At 42.2% G+C, this 13,573-nt stretch overlaps 1 protein-coding gene across 1 annotated transcript in view; it reads right to left on the bottom strand.

The window, feature by feature from the left end:
* Positions 1-13,573, bottom strand: part of CFAP47 (cilia and flagella associated protein 47) — a 390,847-nt gene that overhangs the window by 208,575 nt on the left and 168,699 nt on the right. Inside the window, exons 37-38 of the mRNA XM_081950234.1 lie at positions 12,108-12,220; positions 4,765-4,912 (exon numbers count right to left, since the gene is read on the bottom strand). Of these exons, the coding sequence (XP_081806360.1) occupies positions 4,765-4,912; positions 12,108-12,220 (261 nt within the window). The remainder of the gene's footprint in view (positions 1-4,764; positions 4,913-12,107; positions 12,221-13,573) is intronic.

Below are 13,573 nucleotides of genomic sequence, written 5' to 3'. Positions count from 1 at the left end.
AGTGATCTTGGATATTTTGCTTTTGTGTGCGCACATGTGCAAGAAAGAGATGAGAGAGAGAAAAAGAAAGAGAGAGAGAAATGAGAAAATGATTGAGGGAGAGAATGAGAGAGAGGAAAAATAGAGAAACAATTGAAACAGAGAGAAGGGAGGAGAGGGGGAGAGAGAAATGAAAGAGAGCTGGAGGGAGAGAATGAGAGAGAAAGAAAAGAGAGGGGAACAAATGAGAGAGAGAAGGGGGATAGAAAGGAAAAGAAAGGGAGGGAGTGAGGGAGGAAGAGAAAGAAAGAGAAAGAAAGAAAGAAAGAAAGAAAGAAAGAAAGAAAGAAAGAAAGAAAGAAAGAAAGAAAGAAAGTCTCTCAGACCTATGACGAAAGCAATGGCAAGCGAGATCTCTTGCCAAGAAAATTGCAGTTTGCCAGAAGGCACAAATTGGAAGCAAGTCTGATTTTCTTAAGGAAATAACAGAGATGGCAAAAAATGCATCTGAAAATATAATGTTTATAATTTTGGAAAATGTATTATATTGTCAAACTCAAGAGAAATCAAAATAGATATGCTATTGCTGTTAGTACATCTTGCCAGCTTCTATCAACTTAGAGTTCCCTGTGAAAAAAATTACAGAGAAGCAAATTCTCACAATTAATAACTTTATTTTGGATTTGCTATCATATTCAATGAGAAAGAAAGAAAAAGAAAGAGGGAAAGGGAAGGAAGAAAAGGAAGAAAGGAAAGAAAGAAAAGGGAAAAAAGAAGAAAAAGGGAGAGGAAAAAGAGAGAAAAAACAGAAATGAGAGGGAGGGAGGTGGAGGGAGGGAGAGGGAGAGGGGGAGAGAGAGACCCATTTACCACAGAAAACACCCAAAGCCATGAAATCTGGGTAGGTGTGGCCGGGAGGTGTCATGTTGGCCATGCCCACCTAGGTTTTGTGGCTCCTGTTGTTTTCTTTTCTGTAGAAAACAGGTCCAAGAGTATTTAAGGTTGCAGGCCCCTGACCTAGGCTATTGGATATCCAGTGGAGAGGTAGAAATGGATCCAGAAAAAGTGAAACCAGTGCTCGACTGATAGCACCCCCTTTTCAATGTGTTTAATAAAGTGGATGGATTCTCTGAAAAAGGGGTGGGAGAATACTAAAAAGTGCTGCCAGAAGCTGCGGAGGAATATAAAAACCAAGCAGACAAGTACTGCTCTCTTCAATCCCCCTTCCATGTGGGCTGCGGCGGTGGTGGGGAGGCTAGCTTATGGTAGCTCGCGGCTTTCGTGAGAGAAGCCTTCAGGCCTTGATTCGCGAAAGCCTCGAGCTGGCGTACGCCACGTGGCCAAAAGGTGGGCTGCGGTGGCGGAAGGGCTAGCTTATGCCAGCTCACAGCTTTCGCGAGGGAAGGCCTTCAGCCATGTGACTGGGTGGGAGTGGCTTGTCAGCCATGTGACCGGGTGGGAGTGGCTTGCCGGCCATGTGACTGGGTGGGATTGACTTGCCGGCCGTGTGACCAGGGGAGAGTGGCTTGGCAGTCATGTGACTGGGTGGGAGTGGCCAAGACGATGTCACTGAATGCTTTGCCCCAATGGATGAACTACAATAAGATTAAAATAAGTACAAAAATAAATAATGCTGACTGCAAAAGAAATAAACAATATTGGTCTCAATTGTGGTTGTAAGCTGAGGACTACAGGTAACAGAAGGGACCTCTGCTTTCAAGCAACAATGTACAGCCTTTTCAGGAAGGATGAGAAACAGGAAAGATATAGTCTTTCATCCAAGAAGTTAGTTCAAGAATGAATGTCATAGTTAATTCCCAGAGCAATACAGATTTCCTTTCTCTGAAATTTAGTTCTCTGTTCCAAAAAACAGGAATATATGAATTATGTTCAGTACTTAGGTTGGTCTAAGCAGCTATTCAGAAGTTAGTGGTTAGAAGCAATAGTAAAGCAAGATATGGAATTAAAACCAGAAATATTTTGTTAGCTATTTGAAAGGGAGTACAATATATATTTAATTTTACACATGTTAGCAGCTGCTGGAATTGTGTTTGCACAACAGTGGAAAAACAGAGATATGAAAATGAATAAATATTAGAATGTGCAGGAATAAATTGACAATTAAAATCAAGAAGGCTTTGAATACTTTTTCACATGGGATTTGTTTTAGCAATTGCTAACGAACAGAAATTAGAAATCCAAAAATATGAAAGAAAACACCAATTATGTAAGGAAAGGTCACTAAAATGTATAAGGAAATATTATTAGTTCTTTATCATTATTAATGTGTAGATAACTGTGGGACATTAACCAGTTTTTTTTCTCCTGAAGGCCTTCCCTCTGAGAGCTAGCCTGCCGCCGCCGCCCACCTGCTTTCGGCCACGTGGCATACGTTAGCTCGTGGCTTTCGCGAGGGAAGGCCTAAAGGCCTTCCCTCACAAAAGCTAGCCTGCTCTGCCGTCGCCACCCACCTGCTTTCGGCCACGTGGCATACGCCAGCTAGTGGCCTTCCCTTGCAAAAGCTAGCCTGCTGCCACCGCCGCCACCACCCACCTGCTTTCGGCAACGTGATGTACACCAGCTCGCGGCCTGCCCTCGCAAAAGCTAACATGCCACCGCCACTGCCGCCCCCTTGCTTTCGGCCACTTGGCGTAATGCCAGTTCGCAGCTTTCGTGAGGCAAGGCCTGAAGGCCTTCCCTCACAAAAACTAGCCCGCCGCCGCTTACCCGCTTTCAGACACGTGTGAAAGCCACTGCCGGCACCATTGCCGACCAGCGCCTTTTGGCAATGCGGCGTACACCAGCTCGCGGCTTTCGCGAGGCAAGGCCTGAAGGCCTTCTCTCGTGAAAGCTAGCCTGCCGCTGCCCCCGCTGCCGCTCACCCACTTTTGGCCATGCGGCGTACACCAGCTCACTGCTTTCACAAGGCAAGACCTGAAAGGCCTTCCCTCACGAAAGCCGTGAGCTGGCATAAGATAGCATCCCCCTGCTGCCTCCCCTCGTACTTGGTTGCTTACCTGAGGGAAACAGCAAACTGCTGGTAGGCGAATCGAACTGAAGGGAGGACCGATCAGCTGCTCGGGGATGAGAAAGACACTGGCACCACACTTTTAAATGAGTCGCCTCCAACCCGCTCACTGATTGGCTGGACTCCAGCCAATCAGTGAGCGGCGGGCTGGGCTAGTTAGTGTGTGCGGGCGGGGGAGTGAGCGAGCTGCAACAGGACATCCAGGGCGAGCAAGAGACAGGGCTGGGACAGGCATTCCAGAAGTAACTTCCAGGTCCATCAGTTGAACCTCCTCTCACTGGATCGGTAGATTTCACCAACCTGTTCTCCTGAACCGGTGCGAACCTGCAGAAACTCACCACTGATGCAATGGAAGAGTTCATTTCTGTGTCTCTTCTTTTTGCAGGACATTCATTGGAGTCAGTGATACTGAAGACTGGCAAGGACAGTCCTCTTCCTTCTGTAAGTAGCTCTTTTAATGTTTTGTGTACTTATTTTAATCTTATTGTAGTTTATCCATTGGGGCAAAGAATTCAGTGACATCGTCTTGGCCACTCCCACCTGGGCACATGGGCGGCAAGCCACTCCCACCTGGTCACATGGGCGGCAAGCCACTCCCACCTGGTCACATGGGCGGCAAGCCACTCCCATCTGGTCACATGGGCAGCAAGCCACTCCCACCCAGTCAAATGGGCAGCAAGCCACTCCCACCCAATCACATGGGAAGCAAGCCACTCCCACAAAGCAGGCCACACCTACAGAAGAGGTTCCAAAAATTTTTGAAACCCACCACTGGTGCTGGACAGGAACTTGAACTTTCTTTTCGGTGGGGAAAACCTGGAAACTTTCAGGTTCGGGTTTTCCCAGGTGTGCCAATATGACATTTCTAATAAAATGGAACTTTGAGCAAACTCCAGCCTCGGAGTCTCTTTCATTGGGGGTTGTTAAGTATATCTCCTTTTGGAGACTAGAGTTGAGTAGCAGAAGGTAGCAAGGAATGTGCCGCTGAATAGTCACGCTATCAATCACATCCGCCGAAGTTAAAACAAGGATAACTTTACTTGAGTTAACAAAGTAAGATAAACTTTCTCCAAAACAAGCAATAAGTAGTCTTGAATTATATACCCAGTCTATGATACAACACGTTGGTTTACAGATGCTCAACTCATAATTCACCATGTAGACAGGTAACTAACATACAGAGTAGCCACCATCCAATACACAGTATTCAACCCCAACCCTAACAGGGGTGTTATTTGGAACCTTGACAATTATGTCTGTTTGCTGCCTTGAGTTGCTTAAAAAAAACCTAATAAATTTTAGAGTGATTTACAAAGAGCCTAAATTTCATTTTCCTGATTTTTAAATTTTACTGCACAATGATCATTTGAAATATATTTCTAATAAAATTCTTAAATATGTCCAAACATAAATTTAAGAAAACTATGAATTAAAAAAAAAAGAGACGTGGGAAAATAGTACAAGGCTATTATATGTTCTTTGCTGCTTACAGGAATGAACCATCTTAATCTGCAAGAAGTTGGGAAGAAGAAATTAATAATTTGAAAGAATATGTTATTGATCAAATAGTCTTCTTTGCTAGGTATCCTCTTCCTCTTTCCAGGTGTCCATCTATAAATTAAATGTTATTTTTTACATGCATAAGTGAATTTCTTCTTTCTATGTAAGTACTCTTAATTTTATTGAATGTTAAAGATGGACTAATTTATAATAAACTACATATTTCTAGATTTCTTCCTAAAATATATGATACTTACACTAGGTTTGACGGAGTTGATTTTTGTCTTCAAAGAAATAGCCATTGTAAAGCCTCCTGGGGTTAAAGCTTTTGAAACAAGCAATAGTACAGCTTCAGCAGGATACAGGAAACAGCTAGTAAATTCCACACTAACTTTTATTTGGCTCCTGCATTGGTGAATAATAAGATATTTTCTAATGCAATTATGGCAGGCTAAATGCAATAGTTTTATACACCTGATACTGAAAATCTTTTGCTAAAACAAACTGAAAGGTAAAGTCTTGACTCTTTGTGAATTTATGCATATATCCATGAAGTTGTCTAATCAACAGTACAGAAGGAGTTGTCCATGGCTACGTTTCAGGACACTTTTTTACTTCCAAATTTAACCCACAGCTCTGATATTCCTTGTAAGTCTAACACCTAAGAAGACCCAAACCAACTTAGCCCACACATGCATGCTAGTTGTTTCCAGCTCTAGGGGCAGTGCCCATCCCCCTTTCTAAGCCGAGGAGCTAGCACTCTCCAAAGACATCTTCGTGGTCATGTGGCTGGCATAACTAAATGCCAAAGTCATATAGAGTGCTGTTACCTTCCCACTAAAATGGTCCCTATTTTTCTACTTGCATTTTTACGTGCTTTTGAACTGCTAGGTTGGCAGAAGCTGGGACAAGTAACGGGAGCTCATTCCATTACACGGTGCTAGGAATTAAAACCACTGAACATTCTGATTGATAAGCTCAGAGTCTTAGCCACTGAGCCACTTCTGTCAAGTCCACAAAGTCATTAAAAAAAAGTGGACAATGAAAAATTAGTATTTCACAATGAAATTTTCAGAAAATTAATAATTCTCTAGTGCAGTGATGGCGAACCTTTTTTGGCTCGCGGGCCACAAGTGGGGGGAGTGCAGGGGGGTCAAGTGCGGGCGTGCCGCACCCATAATGCAATGTGCGACCCCCCAGTGCGCATGCGCGCACAACACACATGCACCCCATTTTTACATTTTTTTTGCCCTCCCCAGGCTCCAGGGGCTTTATAGGAGCCTGGGGAGGGCGAAAAGAGCCTCCCCCGACCCCCCGGAGGCCCTCCGGAGGCTTCAGGGACTGTCTGGAGGGTTCCCTGAAGCCTTCGGAGCTCTTAAAACCACCCTCCGAGCAAACCGGAAGTGACTTCCGGGTTGCTCGGAGGGTCGTTTTAAGCGCTCCAAAGGCATCAGGGAAGCCCCGGACGGTCACTGAAGCCTTCGGAGCGCTTAAAACCACCCTCCGAGCAAGCCGGAAGTGACTTCCGGGTTGCTCGGAGGGTGGTTTTAAGCACTCCGAAGGCTTCAGGGATGGTCCCTGAAGCCTCCGGGGAGGGGGGAGGGGAGGCTCTTTTCGCCCTCCCCAGGCTCCTATAAATCCCCTGGAGCCTGGGGAAGGCGAAAAATAGCTTTTAAAAAGGTGAACTCAGCTGGCCAGCGTGCGCATGCGCGCTGGCCAGCTGACAAGGCAGCGCCTCGCGTGCCCTGACAAATGGCTCCGTGTGCCACTTGTGGCACGCGTGCCATAGGTTCGCCATCACGGATAAATTAGAATTTTTAAACTCTTGCACATTTCCTTTCACTATCAAGCAAGCACTCTGGAAAAAACTACCAATGGCTGTTTTGTCCAAACCCACAGACCTACAAATGTCATTTTATGTTATGTCAGCTCTAATGGCAATAATTATGCACCAGTCACAGAACAAATTTAATTAGCCATCTGTTATATGACACACACATAGACAATCATCATACTTTAAAGTTTCTATAATCCAGTCTAAATTTTTAAAAGCCTTGTTGCGAGTCCCCAAGTGCACCTCCAACTTTTTTTTATTTCTGGAAAAATCTTTAGTTTAAGAACTCTGATGCCTCAATTGGCTTAAATTAGTATTTACTGATAATTCGCTATCTTCACTGATAATTATTCACTGAATAATAATCTGTATTGAAGAAAGGCACATATTTGGATATAAAATGCTATGGTCTGTGTAACCCTACTCAAGCCTCACCTGCTCTGACGTAATGGGTTCTCAGGAATGATATTTAGAGAAACATGAGCACAATCTACCTTTTGGTAAGGGAGGAGTTTAATTGGAAGATTGTTCAGCAATTGTCTATTTAGCCATTAGTTTATGTCTGTCCCATAAAAAAGATTTCACATTTACCAAGTGTTTTGCTCTCCTTGTTACTGGAAAAAATATTGGGCACAAGAACTTATTTCCTTGCCCCGAAAGAGGAGGTACAAACCATTTCACATGTTTTCCTAAATGCTCTTTTTTATTTGGCCTAATCTGCTAAATTAGAGGGAACATTCTCCTTTTAGTTCATATAACTTTTCTAATAGCCCAAAGAGAAGCCAATTTGGCTCACTTAATATTCTACTTGCATTGTTGGCTCTTATATGCATATATACATCCAATTCAGTGGTAGTTTTCAAAAATGTTTTAGAACCTATTCTGCAGGTGTGGCCTATTTTGTGGGTGTGGCTTGATGGTTATGTGACTGGGTGGGAGTGGCCAATCCTTTCTTTCTTGTGTCTCTCTCTCCCTTTCCTTCCTTCCTTCCTTTCTCTTCCTTCCTATCTTTCTTCCTTTCTTTCTTTGTGTCTTTGTGTCTCTCTCCCTCACTTCCTTTGTGTTCTTTGTGTCTCTCTCCCTCCCTCCCTCCCTCCCTCCCTCCCTCCCTTCCTTCCTTCCTTCCTTCCTTCCTTCCTTCTATCTTGTGTCTCTCTCCCTCTTTCTTTCTTTTCTTCCTTTCTTTTTCTTCCTTCCTTCCTTTCTTGTGTCTCTCTCCCCCTTTCTTTTTTCTTCCTTCCTTCCTTCCTTCTTGTGTCTCTCTCCAACTTTCTTCCTTTCTCTTTCTTCCTTTCTCTTTCTCTCTTTCTCTCTCTTTCTCTTTCTCTCTCTCTCTCTCTTTCTATTTTTGTCTCTCTTTCTCTCTCCCCCCTTCCTTCCTTCCTTCCTTCCTTCCTTCCTTCCTTCCTTCCTTCCTTCCTCTCTTACTCTTTCTCTTTCTTTCTCTCTCTCCTCCCCTCTCTCTCACACACACACATACCTTCCAGTTGGCGAAAATTTCTGTTTTTGCCAGCTGTGAGACTGGCAAAGAAACTTCGTTTTCCTTGCCGCCCACAGCTCTAGGAGGAAGGAGGCAGGGAAGCAAACCCAGGGCCTGATCTCTGCCTCCTTCCTTGAGAGCTGGCTTCGGGGATGGCCAGCCTCTCCCGCCACTGCACACTTCACTCGCCTTCCACTCAGAGGCTCTGCCGGCGGCTCAGCGGCTCACCCTGCAGCTCTTGCTAGAGATTCCAGCTGATTTTCTCCCAACCAGTGGCCACGAGCACCGGGGAACCTCCTGCTCCACCCTACCCTGCCCTACTACATTAAGATCCCTGTGCTTCCCATTCCCACTTGAAGCACGCAGGTCATGCAAGTGAGCAGTCGTGTGTGGCCACCAAATGATCTGAGGGGAGCCGGGAGGTGCCAAACTGCACCCAGCCATCCTTACTCCCTCCTGGCTAATGGTGGGAGCACCTGAGACACCGCTAGGACAATGTTCCCTTCGGGTTGCCAGGTCAGCAAGTTTCAAGGCAAAACACAGCTGCTAGAATTGGTGCGCCTGCAAGTTAATGCTCTCCAAGAAGCCTGTGTTACTAGGAGCAGCAGCAGTGGGCGCCACCACCACACACACACCAGTGTCCAACATCCTCCTCGGGAGGCTCAGAGCCATTTGCGCATCTTTCCCAAGAGTCGGGAGGAGAAGTGGGAGGCACCCCAACAACAGAGCTTCCCAGTGGAAGGGGAGTGAGGGCGCAGTGGTGGGACAGGCTGGCCATCCCCAAAGCCAGCCCTAGAGGAAGGAGCAGAGATAAGGCCCGGGGCTCGCTTCCCTGCCTCCTCCCTCCGAGAGCTGTGGGCAGTATGTTGCCACCCATTACAGATGCTCAGGGCAGCCTCGACTCCCGGCTCCCCATCACCTTCAGGCCCGCGCAACCTCCCCGCCAGCCCACCAACCTGGGTACGCTCCCAGTTCTGCTGGGCAGCCGCACCTTGGTGCCTGTTACCATCTGCAGTTGGGTTTTTGGCGATCCCACTTTCTCCTGGTGCCCCTTCTTGGCTGGGAGATGTTCCAGGACAGCCCCGCAAACCTGGCCAGGTGCTGGGTCGGACTTAGTCAGCAGCCTGCGCACCCCTGCCACATGACCTTTATAAACAGAAATTAACCAACTTCTTTTACACTTTCCATTTCAACTTTTTAAATTTTCATTGAAATGGAAAGTTTAAAAGGACATGGTTAATTTCTGTTTATAAATTGGCGGCCAGCTGGGAAAACATCCCCGGGAGCTGAGCGGGCTGAGTGTAGCTTCCGAGGCTGAAAGGGAAGCTGCGCACCCCTCCAAGCATCCACTCCCCTTCTTGCCTGACTTTTGGAGCTTCCCACCCACCCACTTCCCCCGCCTCGGCCAAGTTCAGGAGAATATGCCTGTGGGCGCTTCTCCTCACTGTGATCCGAGGGATGTTGTTGCCTTGTTGTTGTTCCCCTCGATGACATGCCTGCAGTGTGGGAAGGAGAGCAGTGAAGGCAAAGCAGCCTTTCTGGACTTGTCTGAAGAAGTCCGCCCTCTTCCTTCTCTTTGAGAAGCGGTTTGCAAAGTCCCAGTTTTGCAAGGCGCTTGTCAAAGAGAAGGAAGCATGGGCTTCTTCCCACAGCTGAGTCCTCCACTCCAGCAAAGGAAGTGGGTGGGTGGGGCAAGCATGGTACGGACAGGCGGGGCGAGAGAGAGAGAGAGAGCGGCGACTGGGTGGGATTTTTTGAGATTTTGTGTGTGTGTGTGTTTTAATGGATATTTCAGCCTAGTCTTCTGAATAGGGTCTACATAACGAATTTGAGGAAAATATGCATTTCTTTTTCCAACCAGTGATTTATAATATTATCTAAATGTTGTTAATTCTTTCAAATGATAATTAAAATTGCAATAATTACAAACATTAAAGAACATTGTTTTGGGACAAATCATTTAGTATAATTCAGTAAATGCATAATATGAGGGTTCAGTCCCAATAATGAAAGGTTGAAGTGAGTTATTAAAGCATCCCCCACCAAGAGGTCCTCTGGGTTTCCAATCATGTGTCTATCTTATTTCTTTTGTGTATACTTGGTATGATAACCAATATGAATGTTACAGACATCTTCAGGCCCTACTAATCCTAGCAAATGAGATGCAACTTTACTATCAAAGAGAAAAAAACTACAACATGCAATAAATTCCATAACATCACCCTAGTCACCATATATGATTAGGGAAGCATTCTCATTCCATCTCTGGCAGTTAGACCAACCTCAGAAATGACAATAAAATTATTTTTTCTAAAAACAGAAAGTCTTGTTTTCCTGCTTAAAATAGTCATGCTACTTACAATGGCAAGGGAAATAAACATACATGACTGTATGATATTCAGATAGTGAATAAAGTAAAATATCTGGGAATTCATTTATCAGCGAGATGTGCAACCATAAAAGAAGATAATTACACTAAATTGATACAGCAAATTAAAGTGGAAAAGTGGAAAAACCTGCAGCTATCACTGATAGGAAGAATAGCTACCATTAAAATGAATATTTTACCAAGATTACTATACCTGTTCCAAACAATTCCGAAAAAGCTGGAAAATAAATATTTCAAGGAATTAAACAGATTCAAATTTTATGTGGCAAGGTAAAAAAAAAACAATAAGTGAAACTGTTACAAGACTCTAATAATAGAGGAGGCTTTGGGTTGCCAGATTGGGAGTAATATTATCAGGCTTCTGCACTTAAAAGAATGAATAACTTTGAGACATAGACAATTATTAAGTTTGGAGAGACATGATTTACAACTGGGGTGGCAGGCCTTTCTATGGTATGGGAAAAATAAAGTACACAAATATTTCCAAGGACACTATATTAGAAATGCTCTGTTTTTAGTATGGGCAAAAATTAAGGAAAAACACGACTTGAAAATACCTGTCTGGTGCTCCATGATGGAGGCACTGATACATCCAAATGTGGCTGATACAGAAAAAAATCATAAGATATAAAGATATTCTGAATGAGAAAGGAGAATTGAAAAGCAAACAGGAACTGAATAGTCAAGGGACATATTTAGCATGGTGACCGCATGTACAAATACAATCAAGATATGAAAAAGATGTTAAAACATATGGTTTTTATAAAGAAACAACCAAATTGGACCAGATTTTAACAGGAGCTGATGAAAATCTGATTTTAAAAAAATTATAAGTATTTATTGAGTATTAGAATGGAAAAAGAGCAAGTAAAGGAAACAATGGTAGTGTGGGCTAAAAACTTTGGTTATTCTATAGAATTGGATAAATGGCAAAAGTTGTGGGATAGAAATTATAAATTAACAAGATCTACAACATATAAAGAAAACTTATACAAAATGTTTTACAGATGGCACTTCCCACCAGCAAGATTAGCTAAGACGTTTAAAGATATGTCTGCTAAATGTTGGATGTGTAATCAGATCCCGGGCTCGTATTACCACATGTGGTGGATGTGCCCAAAGGCAAAAGCATACTGGACAAAAATACATACTTGGATAGAAAAAAATGATAAAGGAACATATAGATCTAAAACCAGAAATATTTCTGTTGATTATTATACCAGAAAAATATAATAAAGGGACTACGTATCTAATACTACATGTGTTAACAGCGGCTAGAAATGTATTTGCACAACATTGGAAAAGTGTGGAGATCCCTACAGAAGAGAAGATAATAAAAAAATAGTAGAATGTGCAGAAATGGATAGTTTAACTCTTGAAATTAAAGAGAACGAAGACATGGAATATGGGATTCATTTTATCAAAGGTTAACTAATAGAAACAGAAGTTAGAATGTTTAAAAGTATAAGAGAAGGACTAACTTTACCATGATGGCTTATTACAATTATTTATTATTAATATTAATTAGTATCAATAATTATTAATATTATGATGAAAAATACTATTATATGACTACTACTAATGAATATGATGATTGCTTAAACTAGTTTTAATCAGACAGCATGCTGTTTATATAGACATTGAAACTGTTACACTTTTTATATATAGCAAAAATAAAAAATAATAATTTAAAGAAATACATGGCTACTAAAACAAGTAAAACCATTTAAAGGGCAATTCCAAAAAAAGATGGTATTGATCTAAAATTTATTTCAAGTATTCTGCTGTAAATGCATTCCAAATCACATAAAACCACACAAGATTTCAACCAATAAACATAATTCAAAATAAATCAAAAGTTTAATAGCAATCATAAACCAAATGAAATTTTACTTACTTTGGGGGAATTGTGACAGTATTTCCTTTAGGTAATGAAAAAGTAGAGGATTCTTTTCCTAAAATTGTAGCATTGTATACCAAGGATTTTATGCTAGGGTTTTTCAACTGTATCTGTTACAAAAATACAATATTTTCATTTACTGAATCTTTTTACTTTTCTTTTCAGAGCAACCCCCAAAGATTTACATAAAACTGTGCATTAAAAGTATGACAAGCAATATTACATATTTTTTCATTTTAGTAAATGCAATATCTGCAAAATGTAAGGGGAAGGAGGCAAGCTATACATTATATTCTTTTTTGTAGAGGTACATCATAAAAAGGAGTTATTATTCATATACGGTATTACATGTCACGATGTTAAAAAGTTTGCTAGGCCTGAACTGCCTAAACTGACATTCAAGAGTTAAACTAAGAAAGCTTTATTGCGCAGGTCATAAAACAAAATGTTATCTGAAAGTGATTTATTGCGCACGCGTTACACATTCCAAAAATTCCTTTCTTCTTTGTTCGGCTGCCAACTTGGCAACCGGAGATTTTCATTATCAAAATGTAACCATTAGTTATTTCTGTTTCATTTACTTTTATTATTTTCGTATTAAAGTTTGTTTATTAATTAGAATATACTTTTCAAAGACTTTTATTTTATTTTTTAATATCTCAAAAGATATGCGGAAGGGAATCAGCCTCGGTCCATTGATCTCAGATTTCCCCAGGGTTTTTTTCCCCTGACATTACAGATGAAAGAGAAGCTAGAAGATGGTGAGTTGTGTTGAGGCTTTAAATTAGATCTTTTATTAAATGATAGCTGTAGTAACAAAACAGGGACATCCAAAATCACAGATCATTATTAAAATTATGCTAAATAAAAATTGATTAATTCCTAAAAGAAAAGAAAAACATCAAATAAATTGCCTCATTTTCGAAAACACTATAAATAGTAAAAGTGTTGTAGTATAGTAATAGATGACACAACCTTTATCATGAGTGTTAAAGGAATTTAACACCCAGTAATCATAATTATTATGGAAACTGAAGTGCAAAACATCTGGATAACAATGTGAAAACATTTTTCAGATCTGCAGATAAAGTATTTTTCGAAGTATAAGACCTTTTTCCCTCAAAAAAGAGGCTGAAAATCTGGGTGCATCTTATAAACTGAATACAGCATTTTTGCCTCCCAAAACCCTGCCCCCTTCACCAAAATGGCCATGCAGAAGGCTTTCAGAGAGTTCCTGGGGGCTGGCAAAGGCAGAAATGAGTGAAAAACGGGCCATTTTTTGCTCAATTTTGCCCCCCGCCCCAGCTCCCAGGAGTACTCTATAAGCCTCCTAAAGGCTATGCATGCAATTTTTTTGGCAAAAACTGGGGCCGTTTTTGCAAAAAACAGGCTGTTTTTTGCTTGTTTTGGGGGTTCCCCACCCCCCAGGCCATTCTGCAAGCCCCCTAAAGGCTATTCATGCC

The sequence above is a fragment of the Natrix helvetica genome (genome assembly GCF_964273705.1).
Source record: "Natrix helvetica genome assembly, chromosome: 4".
NCBI lineage: Eukaryota > Metazoa > Chordata > Lepidosauria > Squamata > Natricidae > Natrix > Natrix helvetica.
This window is presented reverse-complemented; position numbering and strand designations above follow the sequence as displayed.